The sequence below is a fragment of the Tachyglossus aculeatus genome, chromosome 9 (assembly GCF_015852505.1).
Source record: "Tachyglossus aculeatus isolate mTacAcu1 chromosome 9, mTacAcu1.pri, whole genome shotgun sequence".
In the NCBI taxonomy this organism is placed as follows: Eukaryota; Metazoa; Chordata; class Mammalia; order Monotremata; family Tachyglossidae; genus Tachyglossus; species Tachyglossus aculeatus.
In genome coordinates this window covers 59,407,535-59,424,749 of record NC_052074.1, presented here as the reverse complement: position 1 = coordinate 59,424,749, position 17,215 = coordinate 59,407,535, and the positions used below count along the sequence as shown (strand labels likewise).

General features: G+C 47.0%; 1 protein-coding gene across 1 annotated transcript in view; it reads left to right on the top strand.

Moving 5' to 3' along the window:
* The window catches only part of TTN (titin), a 326,517-nt gene that overhangs the window by 290,838 nt on the left and 18,464 nt on the right, over positions 1-17,215 (top strand). Inside the window, exons 156-175 of the mRNA XM_038751738.1 lie at positions 1,607-1,903; positions 2,006-2,593; positions 3,245-3,547; positions 3,660-3,956; positions 4,422-4,709; positions 4,818-5,117; positions 5,638-5,940; positions 6,035-6,340; positions 6,462-8,228; positions 8,623-8,916; positions 10,123-10,410; positions 10,539-10,838; positions 10,942-13,008; positions 13,113-13,415; positions 13,508-13,813; positions 13,909-14,199; positions 14,305-14,601; positions 14,987-15,292; positions 16,178-16,483; positions 16,576-16,857. Coding sequence (XP_038607666.1) covers positions 1,607-1,903; positions 2,006-2,593; positions 3,245-3,547; positions 3,660-3,956; positions 4,422-4,709; positions 4,818-5,117; positions 5,638-5,940; positions 6,035-6,340; positions 6,462-8,228; positions 8,623-8,916; positions 10,123-10,410; positions 10,539-10,838; positions 10,942-13,008; positions 13,113-13,415; positions 13,508-13,813; positions 13,909-14,199; positions 14,305-14,601; positions 14,987-15,292; positions 16,178-16,483; positions 16,576-16,857 — 9,489 coding nt within the window. The remainder of the gene's footprint in view (positions 1-1,606; positions 1,904-2,005; positions 2,594-3,244; positions 3,548-3,659; positions 3,957-4,421; positions 4,710-4,817; positions 5,118-5,637; positions 5,941-6,034; positions 6,341-6,461; positions 8,229-8,622; positions 8,917-10,122; positions 10,411-10,538; positions 10,839-10,941; positions 13,009-13,112; positions 13,416-13,507; positions 13,814-13,908; positions 14,200-14,304; positions 14,602-14,986; positions 15,293-16,177; positions 16,484-16,575; positions 16,858-17,215) is intronic.

Below are 17,215 nucleotides of genomic sequence, written 5' to 3'. Positions count from 1 at the left end.
AGCAACACAGATCAGTTTCTAAATTCCCCCACACGGTTCATCAGTCGGTTTTACATGGGGCATTCCTTCAGAAGAAAATTGCATTGATGTTCTATCATTAGGAAACAAACTAAAGTAAGGACCATGCCACCCAGACCGGATAAATCCTTCTGGAGAACATATTACTAATCTTTCTCCTGAGCGAGCCCCGGGAGACTAGATGCCAGCATATTCACCTGATTGACAGGGAATATCAACATTTCCCTCCCTCACCCCGACTCAGTTTCACCCCGGTGGCCTCGGAGCAGTTCCCCCAAGTCTGGGTTTGGTGAATGAAGGAACAAAATCAGCTTCCCATGGCCCGAAGGAGAAAGATTCCGCGGTAGACATAGATCTTCCCAAAGAATGCCTTGTTGGAAAGAACCCAAGATGGGGAATGCTCTTCAGACCTCTGGGCTAAACTGACATGAATATATCAGTAGCAAATCCCTCCGTCATTGGATGGCTAATAATTTCAGGGATCATTAACACCGCTTAGATTTGGGTGGAATTTGTGATGCTTTTTCAACCTCCCATTAGCTTTGTCTTGTGCAGGTGGCCGCTGTCAAACTAATAATAGATGATTGGGGCAATAAGTGATAGTAGCTAGTGCTAGGCATTTTTACTGGCCCAAAAAGTCCCAACTTGTACTTCCCAAGTGCTTAGTACAGTGCTCTGCACACAGTAAGCGCTCAATAAATACGATTGAATTGAGTGAAAAAGTCATTTTCTTAGTCCAGCCTAATAAGGGGAGGGGTGAGGATTTAAGACCAATGAGGTTATTTAAAAATAAATTCTGTGTGACAGTTGTGTCTTTTCAATTATCTTTTTTCAGTATCCAATAAATGGTTGCGTGGTGTGGTGGAAAAGTCAAAAGTCAGGAGAGTTGGGCTCTAGTCCCAGTTCTGTCACTGGTCTCTTCCGTGACCTTTGGCAAGTCACTTCACCTCTCTGATCCTTGGTTTTCTCACCTGTAAAAACAATAAGGAAATAATACCTACCTCTGCCGATCTCCTAGGGATGTCATGAGGATCAAAGGAGATCATTGATAGGGAATGCTTGGGAAAGATACAAATATAAACCATTATTATGTTTAGGCAAGTCTGAATTTTTCCATATGAGTCAGTCAGTCATATTTATTGAGTACTTACTGTGTTCAGAGCACTGTACTAAGGGCTTGGGAGAGTACAATATTACAATAAACAGATACATTTCCTGCCCACAACGAGCTTACATAACCTGGCCAATATTTTACTGATGAAGCTGAAAAACATCTGTCATGATCTCTCTCCCTCCTGTCCCCTGTTCAACTCCTCCATCTTTACCAAACCCACTTTTTTTTCTAACAGAAATAAAATTTGGTTAAACACTAACATGCTCTTTAGTTTGAGTGGGGAAGGGGGGAGGTGTTCAAAAATTGGTACAAAATGAATGATAAATCAGAGCCCAAATAAAAGAATGGCTTTCATTTTGACATTTCAGAAAATCAAAGGCTAATCGTGCTCACTTGCCATAAGTAAAGTGCCTACCTGCTAAGCAGATCATTGTACTCATTTTCCTTTTCTTTCTATGTTATTTTCTTTCCTAGAAAAACCAAGCCCTCCTGAAAAACTTGGGGTGACGAGTGTCTCCAAGGACAGCATTTCTTTGACTTGGCTCAAACCGGAGCATGACGGCGGCAGCCGAATCGAGCACTACATCGTTGAAGCACTAGAAAAAGGACAGAAGAACTGGGTTAAATGTGCAGTTGTAAAAACCACTCGTCACGTTGTTTCTGGTCTCCGAGAAAACTCCGAATACTTCTTCAGGGTGTTTGCTGAAAACCAAGCTGGGCTCAGTGATCCAAAAGAACTCCTGCTTCCTGTTCTTGTTAAAGAACAACTGGGTATGGTCTCAAATAGGGCTTGAAATGTTTTCCTTCATTTAGATTTGATTTTTTTTTTTGCCACTTAACAGTCATCTAACTTTGGTAATATTTGTTTTCCAGAATCTCCTGAAATTGATATGAAGAATTTCCCAAGTAACACTGTATATGTCAGGGCAGGATCCAACCTTAAGGTTGACATTCCAATTTCTGGGAAACCGCTGCCGAAGGTAACGTTATCCAGAGACGGCGTCCCAGTGAAAGGAACCGTAAGATTTAATACTGAAACCACGGCCGAAAACGTCACCATTAATCTTAAAGAGAGTGTCGCGGCTGACACCGGGAGGTATGACATCACTGCAGCCAATTCCAGTGGAACCACGAAAGCTTTTATTAACATTGTTGTGCTGGATAGGCCTGGACCCCCAGAGGGCCCAGTCGTAATTAGCGATATCACGGAGGGAAGTGTCACCTTGAAGTGGCAGCCACCGAAGTACGATGGGGGAAGTCAAGTGACCAACTATATTGTACTCAAGAGAGAGACAAACACGGCGGTCTGGACTGAAGTTTCGGCAACAGTTGCGAGAAACTTGATTAAAGTCATGAAGCTGACCACGGGAGAAGAATATCAATTCCGCATCAAGGCGGAGAACCGCTTTGGCATCAGTGACCATATCGATTCAGCCTGCGTGACTGTTAAACTGCCATACAGTAAGTAATAGCATGGCTCAGTGGAAAAAGCCCGGGCTTGGGAGTCAGAGGTCGTGGGTTCCAATCCCAGCTCCGCCACTTGTCAGCTGTGTGACTTTGGGCAAGCCACTTAACTTCTCTGTGCCTCATCAGCCAAATGAGGAGCTAGAGAAGCGGCGTGGCTCAGTGGAAAAGAGCCCGGGCTTTGGAGTCAGAGGTCATGGGTTCAAATGCCGGCTCCGCCAATTGTCAGCTGTGTGACTTTGGGCAAGTCACTTCACTTCTCTGGGCCTCAGTTCCTGCATCTGTAAAATGGGGATTAAGACTGTGAGCCCCCCGTGGGACAACCTGATCACCTTGTAACCTCCCCAGCACTTAGAACAGTGCTTTGCACATAGTAAGCGCTTAATAAATGCCATTATTATTATTATTAAGACTGTGAGCCCCACGTGGGACAACCTGATTACCTTGTATCTACCCCAGTGCTTAGAACAGTGCTTGGCACATAGTAAGTGCTTAACAAATACCATCATCATCATTATTATTATTATCATTATTAATCAATATATCCATCAGCTTTGTACAGAGGCCCACAGTTAGGAATATGACTTTCGTAAAGGCCTGTGAACTAAACTTTGGAATCTCTCTCTCTCTCTCTCTCTCAATGCGCAGCCACACCTGGACCTCCATCTACGCCGTGGGTCACTAACGTCACGCAAGAGAGCATCACAGTCGGTTGGCATGAACCGGTTTCTAATGGAGGCAACGCGGTCATCGGATACCATTTGGAAATGAAGGACAGGAACAGCATTTTATGGCAGAAGGCTAATAAAATGATTATTCGCACAACTCACTTCAAAGTCACCACCATCAGCGCCGGACTCATTTATGAATTTAGGGTGTATGCCGAAAACGCTGCTGGCGTTGGAAAACCTAGCCATCCTTCAGAACCTGTTCTTGCAATCGATGCCTGTGGTATGTATAGTGGGCCAAGAATCTGATTGGTGGAGTGGGCTCCGTCTAGAAATAGAAACCCGTGTCAGCCACTGGGCATTGCAGAATGACGTTCTTTTCCTTGTTACCCCAGAACCTCCAAGAAACGTTCGCATCAGAGATATCTCCAAGAACTTTGTTAGCCTTTCGTGGCAGAAGCCAGCTTTTGATGGCGGTAGCAAGATAACAGGCTACATTGTCGAGAGACGGGACTTACCAGACGGCCGGTGGACCAAGGCCAGCTTCACCAATGTCATTGAGACGCAGTTCACTGTAGTGGGCTTGACTCAGAGTTCCCAGTATGAGTTCCGGGTTTTTGCCAAGAATGCTGTTGGTTCTACTAGCAATCCATCTGAGGTCGTAGGCCCTGTCACGTGCGTTGATACTTACGGTAAGCAAGCATTTCATCATTTAAAAACACTCCGAATACTTTCAGGACCTGAAGTCGGCTTTCTTTTCACTGAAATTGCCCTGTACAAACTAGTCTTTTGATATGGGTATTGTTGGAGTTTTTTAAAAGGATGAAAGAGTGGGAGCCCCATTCAGGACAGTGCGTAGCACATAGTAAGCGCTTAACAAATACCATCATCGTCATCACCGGGACAGGGACTGTTCCCTTATCATATTATCTCATTCTTACCCCAGCACCTAGTACAGTGCTTGGTGCATAGTAAGCACTTAACAAATGCCACAAATACGATTATTATTGATAACGCCGTAACTCGGTGTGTTCGAGTTTAGTGTCAAATCCCCTGAATGCTAAGAAAAGTATACTGACTCGTCACCGGAATTGCCGAGGTCATTTTCCCATTCTAATTGATTTCCAACATTTCCTCATTCATTTCGTTTCCCTCAGGCGCTCCCCAAATCGACTTGCCACTAGAATACACGGAGGTGGTCAAGTACAGAGCCGGCACAGCAGTGAAACTTAGAGCCGGTATCTCTGGCAAGCCGGAGCCGACAATTGAATGGTACAAGGACGACAAAGAGCTTCAAACCAATGCACTGGTGTCTATCGAAAATTCAACGGACCTTGCATCCATCCTCATCAAAGATGCCAACCGTCTTAATAGCGGAACCTATGAGTTAAAATTAAGGAATGCCTTGGGTTCAGCCTCGGCTAGCATCAGAGTGCAGATCCTAGGTATGTAGTGAACTTTGATGACCGTGGCTTCTTAACTGGCATACTGTTGAAAAGGACCGATGAGTTGATTTCTGGACCTCTTCCATGTCCATTTTTGTCTCTTAACAGACAAGCCCGGCCCACCGGGTGGCCCCATAGACTTTAAGACCGTCACTGCCGAAAAGATAACCCTGCTGTGGCGACCTCCTGCAGACGATGGCGGGGCAAAAATAACCCATTACATTGTGGAGAAACGTGAGACGAGCCGTGTGGTGTGGTCCATGGTGTCTGAAAACTTGGAAGCTTGCATCGTCACTACTACAAAACTCATCAAAGGAAATGAATACGTCTTCCGGGTCCGGGGAGTGAACAAGTATGGAGATGGGGAACCCTTGGAATCGGAACCTGTGGTGGCTAAAAATGCTTTTGGTAAGAAACGAAGACAAGGTGCAACTGCAGGGATCACCGCTTTGCAAATCAGAACTAAACCATTAGCAGCAGCATGGCCTAGTTAATAGAGCATGGGTCGGTCTGGGAGTGCTGGGTTCTAATCCCGGTTCTGCCACTTGTCTGCTGTGTGACCTTGGGCAAGTCATTTAACTTTTCTGGGTCCCAGTTACTTCATCTGTAAAATGAGGATTAGGACTGTAAGACCCATGGGAGACACGGACTGTGTCCAAATTGATTAGCTCGTATCCACCCCAGTGCTTAGTACAGTGCCTGGCACATAGTAAGTGCTTAACAAATACCATAATTATTATTATCATTAGCAGCCCCTGATGTTTTATAGGGCGGCACAGGACTGCAGAAGAAAAATGAAATCAAAATTGTTTACCCAGTGTTGAGAAGTCAGATGGCTAATCGAAGGGCCACAAGCCTACTTGGGGCAGGTTTGGGTGGATTTTTTTTTTCTTGGCTATGATGCTTCAACAATTTCTTTTTCTAACAGTTACTCCTGGGCCACCTAGTGTCCCAGAGGTCACCAAGAGTACCAAGAGCTCCATGACAGTCGTCTGGAACAGACCAGTTGTAGACGGAGGCAGTGAAATCAATGGCTATTACCTTGAGAAGCGAGATAAAAAGAGCTTAGCCTGGTTCAAGGTGCTTAAAGAAACCATCCGGGACACTAGACAGAAAGTGTCAGGATTAACCGAAAACAGCGAATATCAGTACCGAGTGTGTGCGGTCAACGCAGCTGGATTGGGTCCGTTTTCTGAACCATCTGATTTCTACAAAGCTGCAGATCCGATCGGTAAGAAATCGTAGAGTCAACTGCACGTATGTCAATGGAGTTACGTGTCGGAGATGGCTGGTCAATTGTAATTAATTACAACTGTCCATTGCAGATGTACCAGGGCAACCCGCAAAACTCAAGGTCGTAGATACCACTAAATCTTCCATTACTCTCGGCTGGTCTAAGCCAGTGTACGACGGAGGCAGTGCCATTACTGGGTACGTGGTGGAGCAAAGAGAGGGCATCGATGAGGAATGGACTGTTGTCAGCACCAAGGGCGAAGTTAGGACAACCGAGTACGTGGTGTCTCACCTGAACCCTGGCATCAACTACTATTTCCGCGTATCTGCTCTAAATTGTGCTGGACAAGGAGAACCTATTGAAATGACAGAACCCGTGCAAGCTAAAGATATCCTTGGTACGTACCTGCAAGGGATATCGCCCTGCCGTCTTAAGGTGACGTTGTTCGGGCAGTTGGAATCATTCCGGATTCCTTTCTTTGGTAATAACGCCACATCCGTCTTCTTTTGTTTCTACAGCGGAACCGGAGATCGACCTGGACGTGGCTCTCAGGACCTCCGTTATCGCGAAAGCAGGAGAGGATGTTCAAGTGTTGATTCCCTTCAAAGGGAGACCCCCGCCCACCGTCACATGGAGAAAAGAAGAAAAGAACCTAAGCAGCGATGCCAGGTACAACATTCAGAACACCGACTCATCTTCACTGCTCACCATCCCTCAAGTTACCCGCCACGACACGGGGAAGTACGTTCTGACGATAGAAAACGGAGTTGGCGAGCCCAAGTCTTCGACTGTGAGTGTCAAAGTGCTGGACACGCCAGCAGCATGCCAGAAATTGCAGCTCAAGCATGTGTCCCAAGGCACCGTCACCCTGCTCTGGGAACCGCCTCTCATCGACGGTGGCTCTCCCATAACAAACTACATCATCCAAAAGAGAGACGCCACCAAGAGAACCTGGTCTTCTGTGACCTCGAAATGCTCCAACACGTCCTTGAAGGTGACAGACCTGTCGGAGAAGATCCCGTACTTCTTCCGCGTTCTCGCAGAAAACGAAAATGGAATAGGGGAGCCCTGTGATACCACTGAGCCCGTGAAAGCTGCTGAGGTCCCGGCCCCAGTGAGAGATCTGTCGATGAAAGACTCGACCAAGACCTCAGTCACCCTGCACTGGACCAAACCCGATTTTGACGGTGGCAGTAGTATCACCGAATACGTCGTGGAAAGGAAAGGCAAAGGCGAACAGAGCTGGTCTCACGCTGGCGTAAGCAAAGCATGTGAAATAGAAATCGACAATCTCAAGGAGCAGTCCGTCTTGGAATTCAGAGTGTGTGCCAAAAATGAGAAGGGACTGAGCGATGGGGTGACTGTTGGACCCATCACCGTGAAAGAACTTTTGATAACACCAGACGTTGACCTTTCTGATATCCCCGAAGCCACGATCAAGGTGAGAATTGGTCACAACGTACACCTCGAACTGCCTTACAAAGGGAAACCCAAACCAGCCATCAGTTGGTTGAAGGACAGCATACCTCTGAAAGAGAGCGAACAGGTCCGCTTCAGTAAGACCGAGAACAAAATAACTTTGAGTATCAAGAACGTGAAAAAGGAGCACGGTGGCAAGTACGCTGTCGTCCTTGATAATGCAGTGAGCAGAAATAGCTTTCCCATTACAGTCATCACTCTGGGCCCCCCATCCAAACCCAAAGGACCCATCCGGTTTGAAGAAATCAAGGCTGATAGTGCCATCATGTCATGGGATGTCCCCGAAGATGACGGAGGAGGAGAAATTACTTCTTACAGCATTGAAAAGAGAGAAACCTCCCAAACGAACTGGAAGATGGTGTGTTCTAGTGCTACCAGAACAACTTTCAAGGTCCCTAATCTCGTGAAAGACACCGAGTACCAATTCAGGGTTAGGGCGGAAAACAGATATGGAATAAGCCCACCACTCGTCTCCAAAGACATTGTGGCCAAACACCAGTTCAGGATTCCCGGGCCTCCCGGAAAGCCCGTGGTCTACAATGTCACATCTGATGGCATGTCAATCACTTGGGACGCTCCTGTTTATGACGGAGGTTCGGAAGTCACTGGATTCTATGTTGAAAAGAAAGAAAGAAATAGCATCCTGTGGCAGAAAGTTAATACATCATCTATCTCTGGAAGAGAATACAGAATCATTGGACTCATCGAGGGACTGGATTACCAGTTCCGGGTGTGTGCTGAAAATTCTGCTGGCCTAAGCCCACCTAGCGATCCAAGCAAATTTACTCTGGCCGTGTCCCCTGTAGGTGAGTGACCACTATTATGGGAAATTTATGTCATTTAGCAGTTGGTCTTAATTGCAAGATGTCACCTTGTAATTCTGCGGGTATTGCTGATGATCCAGTTTCTGGATGATCCAGTGCCCTTGTTTTCCTCAGTCCTTCTGCTACCTGCCTTTTGGCCTCATCACTACTCACACCATCACCACCCCCCTCAAAAGACTCATTAGGAAAGGAGGAGGAGAGAACCCCCCCCCCCAATTAATCAATTAGTGTTATCTTTTGACTGTCTTTGTAAAGGGTTGACAGGGGAGGAGGTGGAATGGCTGAAAGTTAGATTTTTGGATCACTTGTGGATTTTCCTTAACCATAGTGTTTTCTGACAGTAATTCTCCATGTTATTTTCCTATCATTTCTCTAGACCCACCCGGCACTCCTGACTACATTGATGTTACCCGAGAAACTGTCACACTTAAATGGAATCCACCACTGCGTGATGGAGGCAGTAAGATTGTAGCCTACAGTATTGAGAAGCGGCAAGGAAATGACAGGTGGCTTAGGTGCAACTTTACAGATGTCAGTGAATGTCAATATACGGTCACAGGACTAAGCCCAGGTGACCGGTACGAGTTCCGGGTCATTGCAAGAAATGTCGTTGGAACAATCAGCCCACCATCCCAGTCTTCGGGCTATATCATGACCAGAGATGAAAATGGTAAGCACTCTACCCCTAACATGCTGGATGACCAAGGGCCAATGACCTTCCCCTTTTGAGTGTGTCCTAAAAATGGTCCCCTCTAGATTGTAAGTTCATTATGGGCAGGGAATGTGTCTGCTAATTCTGTTGTACTCTCCCAAGTGATTAGTACAGTGCTCTGCACATAGCAAGTGCTCAATAAATACCTTTCATTGACTGAGTTTCCATTCCCTTATCAATAAAACTGGAATGGGAGCATCTGTCCTCTTTCTATCTCTCAAGGACCAATCACTGGTATTTATTGAGCACTTACTACGTGCAGATCAGTTTACTAAGCGCTTGGGAGAGTACAGGAACTAGGTGATAAGTCCAAGATAAACATGATAAGTTATATCTGTCATTCCACTATATGCCAGCGGAAACAGCACATTGGTGGAGAGGGGACGCTTCCCCACATTTTAATTTCAAAGATTTTTCTGTTAACTTGTTGAAATGAGAGTATAGATTTGACCGACCTTTTCACACTGTTATAGATCTGAAGTTTCAACCCCCACCTCCCGTCACTCCAGTTGCCTAAACTTAAATCCAGTTCACGTCCCTATCTTCTTGCTCTTCCTAATTTCCTGGTCCCTGTGCCAACAAAGGGATGGAATGGAAACGCACAGTACAGGTTAAGAAATATGTTTTCTGCAGATCAGACCTGCTTCAGAGAAGCAGTGTGGCTTAGTGGAAAGAGCCCGGGCTTTGGAGTCAGAGGTCGTGGGTTCAAATCCCAGCTCTGCCAATTGTCAACTGTGTGACTTTGGGCAAGTCACTTAACTTCTCTGTGCCTCAGTTACCTCATCTGTAAAATGGGGATTAAGACTGTGAGCCCCCTGTGGGACAACCTGATCACCTTGTAACCTCCCCAGTGCTTAGAACAGTGCTTTGCACACAGTAAGCACTTAATAAATGCCATTATTATTATTATTATTGTTATTCATTCCAGTTCTTTGACTTTTTTGCAAAAGTATTAGGATGTAGTCCATCTCTCAAAACAAGGAGACTAAAGCCCCAAGAATCAAACATACAAACTAGTGCATGAAGTCTTTAAATTCTTAGATTGGAATTCTTCCTCTATACCATGGTGTACGCCAAGTTCTCCTCTAGATTTCAGAGCTAAGACCAAACAGCTCCGGTGAGCTAAATTTAAATATCAAATTGATCTCCTCCTTTCTTTTCTAGTTCCTCCAACCGTGGAATTTGGTCCGGAATACTTTGATGGCCTTATTATTAAGGCTGGGGATAGCCTTCGACTCAAAGCTTTGGTCCAGGGGCGACCAGTGCCCAGAGTCACTTGGTTCAGAGATGGACAAGAGATTGACAAGAGAATGAATATGGAAATAACAGATGTCCTTGGATCCAGCACTATCTTCGTTAGAGATGCCACCCGTGATCACCGTGGAGTTTACACAATAGAAGCCAAAAATGTGTCTGGAAGTACAAAAGCGGAAATCTCTGTAAAAGTTCAAGGTACTTTACCTCATTTTTATTAAGATCCTCACATGTGAGACAGTTGCACACTTGTCATGTCTATTCTAAGTGGAAGAGTCAGAGGAAATGATAACTCTGAGGTTTTGGATTTTTTTTCCCCTTGACAGATACACCGGGAAAAATAGTTGGACCAATAAGATTCACCAATATTACTGGAGAAAAGATGACCTTATGGTGGGATGCTCCCCTCAATGATGGCTGTGCTCCTGTAACCCACTATGTTATTGAAAAACGGGAAACCAGCAGGCTCGCTTGGGCACTCATTGAAGACAATTGTGAAGCCCAAAGTTACACAGCAGTCAAACTCATCAAGGGCAACGAGTACCAGTTCCGGATTTCTGCGGCCAATAAGTTTGGTGTTGGACGGCCACTGGATTCTGACCCAGTTGTCGCCCAGATTCAGTACAGTACGTTTTTCCATTTCCACTCGAAGCTACCTGATAAGTTGATCGCCACCCTCTTCCGGCAGACGTATCTGATTGGCTTTGTGTTTTCTTATTTTTCCGACAGCTGTCCCAGATGCCCCTGGCACCCCAGAACCTACCAACGTAACCGGAGATAGCATCACACTCACCTGGGCCAGGCCAGAATCGGACGGTGGAAACGAAATTCAACAATACATCCTGGAAAGGAGAGAAAAGAAGAGCATGAGATGGGTAAAAGTCTCCAGCAAACGGTCCATTATCGAAACAAGATTCAGAGTAACCGGTCTCACGGAAGGCAACGAATATGAGTTCCGCGTGATGGCGGAAAATGCTGCAGGCGTAGGACCGACCAGTGGTATTTCAAGGCTCATTAAGTGTAGAGAGCCAGTGAACCCACCAAGTGCTCCTACTGTAGTCAAAGTGACGGACACCTCGAAGACGACCGTCAGCTTGGAATGGGGCAAACCGGTTTTCGATGGAGGCATGGAAATAATCGGCTACATCATTGAAATGTGCAAAGCTGACTTGGGAGACTGGCAGAAAGTCAACCCAGAGGCTTGTGTTAAAACGAGGTACACGGTCACCGATTTACAGGCAGGCGAAGAGTACAAATTCCGAGTCAGCGCCATCAACGGCGCTGGCAAAGGAGAGAGCTGCGAAGTTTCCGGGACCATTCAAGCGGTGGACAGGCTGTCCGCTCCAGAACTTGACATCGACGCCAACTTCAAGCAAATGCACGTTGTTAGAGCGGGGGCGAGTATCCGTCTCTTCATTGCCTTCCGAGGAAGACCTACTCCAACCGCAGCATGGAGCAAGCCGGACTCCAACCTGAGTATCCGAGCTGACATTCACACAACCGATTCGTTCAGCACCCTCACGGTGGAGAACTGCAACAGAAATGATGCTGGCAAATACACCTTTTCAGTAGAGAACAACAATGGCAGCAAAGCGGTCACTTTTGCGGTCAAGGTTCTAGACTCCCCAGGCCCTCCGGGACCCATCACCTTCAAGGACGTGACCAGAGGCTCCGTCACACTAATGTGGGATGCTCCTCTCCTCGACGGAGGAGCCCGGGTCCATCACTACGTCGTGGAGAAGCGGGAAGCGAGCCGCAGGAGCTGGCAGATCGTCAGCGAAAAGTGTGCACGACAAATCTTAAGGGTCACGGATCTCGCGGAAGGGGCGCCGTACTACTTCCGGGTTTCTGCCGTGAACGAATACGGCATCGGTGAGCCGTACGAAATGCCAGAGCCGATCGTGGCCACGGAAGAACCTGCTCCGCCTAAGAGGCTGGATGTCGTCGACACCACCAGATCCTCAGCCGTGTTAGCTTGGCTTAAACCCGATCACGACGGCGGTAGCCGGATCACCAGCTATCTCCTGGAAATGAGACAGAAGGGCTCTGAATTTTGGGTGGAAGCCGGCCAAACCAAACAACTTACTCTGACGGTGGAACGTCTCACAGAGAACACGGAATACGAGTTCCGGGTGAAGGCCAAGAACGACGCTGGCTACAGTGAGCCCAGGGAAGCTTTCACCTCTGTCATAATCAAGGAGCCGCAGATTGAGCCCACTGCAGATCTCAGTGGAATCACCAATCAGCTCATCACGTGCAAAGCCGGGAGCCCGTTCACCATTGACATTCCCATCGGTGGCCGTCCCGCTCCCAAGGTTTCGTGGAAACTTGAAGAAACCAGGCTGAAGGAAACCGAGCGAATGAGCATAACCACCACCAAGGAGAGAACGACACTGACCATTAAGGAAAGCATGAGAGGGGACTCTGGAAACTATCACTTGACACTCGAGAACACCGCAGGGGTGAAAACATTCAGCGTGACCGTCGTGGTCATCGGAAGGCCGGGCCCAGTGACGGGCCCCATCGAAGTCTCGTCCATCTCTGCTGAGTCATGTGTCTTGACCTGGCAGGAGCCTGTAGATGATGGCGGCACCGAGATCACCAATTACATCGTGGAAAAACGGGAATCGGGCACGACAGCTTGGCAGCTGGTAAATTCCAGCGTCAAACGCACCCAGATCAAAGTCACTCACCTCACGAAGTACATGGAATACACGTTCCGCGTCTGTTCGGAAAACAGATTTGGAATCAGCAAGCCTCTGGAATCAGCTCCGATAGTGGCTGAGCATCCCTTCGGTAAGGGGGGATAAGCGTTTCCTCAACTGTCCGGGTCTCTGCTCTGCGGGATGGCGTGCGCGGGGGTTCCGTAAATAACCATTTTCCCTTCTGTTTCCGTACAGTTCCTCCCAGTGCGCCCACCAGGCCTGAAGTCTACTTTGTATCCGCCAATGCCATGGCTATCCGTTGGGAGGAGCCGTATCATGATGGTGGCAGCAAGGTTATCGGGTACTGGGTTGAGAAGAAAGAACGCAACACCATCCTCTGGGTGAAGGAAAACAAAGTGCCGTGCTTGGAGTGCAACTTCAAAGTCACGGGCTTGGTGGAAGGTCTGGAATATCAATTCAGAACGTATGCACTCAATGCAGCTGGAGTGAGCAAAGCCAGCGAAGCTTCAAGACCTTTAGTAGCTCAAAATCCAGTTGGTATGTATCAAGATGGCTCCGGGTAGGATTTTGGTGTATTTCTAACCAGAATAGTTGAGGAGAAGTTGACCATATTTTCACCCCACTTTCAGATGCCCCTGGAAGGCCGGAAGTAACCGATGTCACGAGATCGACGGTTTCACTGAGCTGGACTGCCCCCGTTTACGACGGCGGCAGCAAAATTGTAGGTTACATCGTCGAGCGGAAGCCGTTCAATGATGCCGGAGACGGTCGCTGGCTGAAATGCAACTACACCATCGTTTCGGAAAATTTCTTCACCGTGACGGCTCTGAGCGAGGGAGATACTTACGAATTCCGTGTGCTGGCCAAGAACACAGCCGGGGTCATCAGCAAGGGCTCTGAATCCACTGGGGCTGTCACCTGCAGAGATGAATATTGTAAGGACTAGTCCCACACCTTCTGGGAACCGTTTTGTGGCTTACGACTCGCATCCGAGGGTATTTATTCACTTGCCTGTCTTACCCTTTCACAGCCCCTCCCAAAGCTGAGCTGGACGCCAGGCTGCAGGGAGAGATCGTAACCATCCGAGCTGGATCTGATCTCGTCCTTGACGCGGCGGTGGGCGGCAAACCCGAACCCAAAATCTTCTGGACCAAAGGCGACAAGGAACTGGATCTCTGTGAGAAGGTCTCTTTGCAGTACACCAGGAAACGGGCCACTGCAGTGATCAAATTCTGCGACAGAAGTGACAGCGGAAAATACACCTTGACCGTCAAGAACGCCAGCGGAACCAAGACCGTCTCCGTCATCGTCAAAGTCCTCGGTAGGTACCGATCAGTCAAACCCGCTCTACGTGGAGTTATCGACCTCTTATCCCGGCTCGGGAAAGTGACTGTCTTTTCACCGAATGGCGTTGCACCTTTTTCAGATTCTCCGGGCCCGTGTACAAATCTCACCGTGAGCAGAGTGACGGAAGAGAAGTGCACTCTGGCGTGGAACCAGCCTCAGGAGGACGGAGGGGCGGAAATGACACACTACACCGTGGAAAGACGTGAAACTAGCAGGCTCAACTGGGTTATCGTTGAGGCTGAATGCCAGACGCTCTCGTACGTCGTAACCAGGCTCATCAAAAACAATGAATATGTATTCCGTGTGAGGGCAGTCAACAAGTATGGCCTGGGGGTCCCTGTTGAGACGGAACCTATTGTTGCTCGAAATACATTCAGTGAGTATTTGCATTTTTACAAAATCCTGAGTACCATACACTGGGGAGGGGAGGAAGGCTGAAGGTGTGCAGTTATTTAATAATGGGAAGCAGCGTGGCCTAGTAGAGCATGGACCTGGCAGTAAGAAGGGCTCAACCACTTGTCTGCTGTGTGACCTTGGGCAAGTCACTTCACTTCTCTGTGCCTCAGTTCCCTCATCTGTAAAATGGGGATTAAGACTGTGAGCCCCATACGGGACATGGACTATTTCCAATCTGATTACTTTGTATCTGCCGTATCACTTCGGACGTACGGTGCCTGGCACTTAATAAACACTTAAATACCATTTTTTAAAAATGCCAAATATTGGGCAAATCTGATATCTTTTTTTTCCTTAAACAACAGCCATTCCATCTCCACCTGGTATGCCAGAAGAAGTGGGTGTTGGCAAAGAGCATGTCATCCTTCAGTGGCTGAAACCAGAATCCGACGGCGGCAATGAGATCAGCAACTATCTAGTAGACAAACGCGAAAAGAAGAGCTTGCGCTGGACCCGCGTCAACAAGGATTACGTTGTATACGACACCAGGCTGAAAGTGACGGGCTTAATGGAAGGCAGCAACTACCAGTTCCGGGTCACAGCTGTAAACGCTGCTGGCAACAGTGAACCTAGTGAATCTTCCAACTTCATCTTATGCAAGGAACCATCATGTAAGTCCCAGGAATTCTTTAGGCATGAGCTATGAAGCGGTTATTCAGTAATGCACTGCAAATAATTTTCTCAAATGTAAGCCCGGTGTGGGCAGGGACCGTCTCTTTTTATTGCTGAATAGTACTTTCCAAGCGCTTAGTACAGTGCTCTGCACACAGTAAGTGCTCAGTGAATATGATTGAATGAGTTGACCAATTGAATGAATTTCAAAGTCATCAGCCCACTCATCCACCCCATTAGAATGTAAGTTCCTTATGATCAAGGTCAGCAACTTTGACTTCTATCATAAGCGCTCAATAAATGCGATTGATGATTTCCCAAGCACCTAGTACAGGGCACTCCACATAATAAGCGCTCAAAATATATCCTCCCGATAATAATGATAATGAGCTCATCAGGAGAGCCACAAATACTAAAATTTCAGAGAACTCTGAATGGCAACTGCACTCATTCATTCATTCATTCATTCAATCGTATTTATTGAGCCCTTACTGTGTGCAGAGCACTGTACTAAGCACTTGGGAAGTACAAGTTGGAAAGATAAAAAATAACATCACTTTAACATCCTATTTTCCACTAGCTCAAAATTTTATTTCATAGAACTAAAGCCTTCTGTTACTCTAGTTCAAAACTGATTTGTTGCTTGGTGAAGGGTGGAAAGAAAATAATCTATGCCCTATTAATAAAATTCTATTGTCAGTCAATAATTTTTTGTAAAAATCATTTAACTCCATCTACAAACCACATGATGCTAACTCCTGGAGTACATCTGCATTGATCTTCTTCAAAATTTGACGTTCGAATAAATACTAGTGAAAATAGTTGCAGCGTTTCCCAACCCTCCAACGTGGCATATAACTTACGCATTCTTATTTCCTCCCAAGATACTCCCGGGCCACCATCTGCCCCAAGAGTTGTGGATACCACCAAACGCAGTATTAGTTTGGCGTGGACCAAACCCATGTATGACGGAGGCGCCAATATCATCGGCTATGTCCTGGAGATGCAAGAAAAGGGAACCGAGCAGTGGTTCAGAGTGCACACTAATGCAACTCTAAGGAATGCCGAGTTCACTGTGCCTGACCTCAAGACAGGCGAGAAATACCGTTTCCGAGTGGCTGCCGTGAATGTGAACGGAATGAGCGAATACAGCGAATCGACGGCCGAAATAGAACCCGTGGAGAGGCTAGGTAACCTGAGAATCCACCCGATTCATTGAAAGATATTTACTCTTCCTCAAGAAAGTGCGGTGAATGAAGTAATTTTGCGATTCATTTTCCAGAAATACCCGATCTTGAGCTGGCTGATGATCTAAAGAAAACTGTCACAGTCAGAGCTGGGGTGTCTCTCCGCCTGATGGTATCCGTTTCCGGAAGACCTCCTCCTATCATCACATGGAGCAAAAAGGACGTTGACCTGGCGAGTAGGGCCATCATCGACACCACGGACAGCTACACCTTGCTTATCGTTGACAAAGTCAATCGGTACGATGCTGGGAAATACACGATCGAAGCCGAAAATCAATCTGGCAAGAAATCGGCCTCAGTCCTCGTCAAAGTATATGGTGAGCAGTTTCTTAAAATTTCAGTGCTAAAGTTAGGCTGTTTTGTTTTCCTTAATTGTCCAGTGGAGCGTCAATCTGCAGAAATTTTAACGAGGAAGTTGTGTATCGTCCTTGGAGGGCAGAAATCCTGTTCTCCCTCCTACTTAGACAGTGAGCCCCGTGTGGGACAGGGACTGTATCCGACCCAATCGTCTTGTATGCCCCCCGGTGCTTAGTACAGTGCTTGGCACATAGTAAGTGTTTAACGAGTACTACAATTATTATTACTATTATTAGAAATCATGCCTTCTGTGCTTTACTCGGTGCCTAGCACCTTGCTGACAGTCCGTCACCACTGCCAGCTCAAATAGTGAGAAAA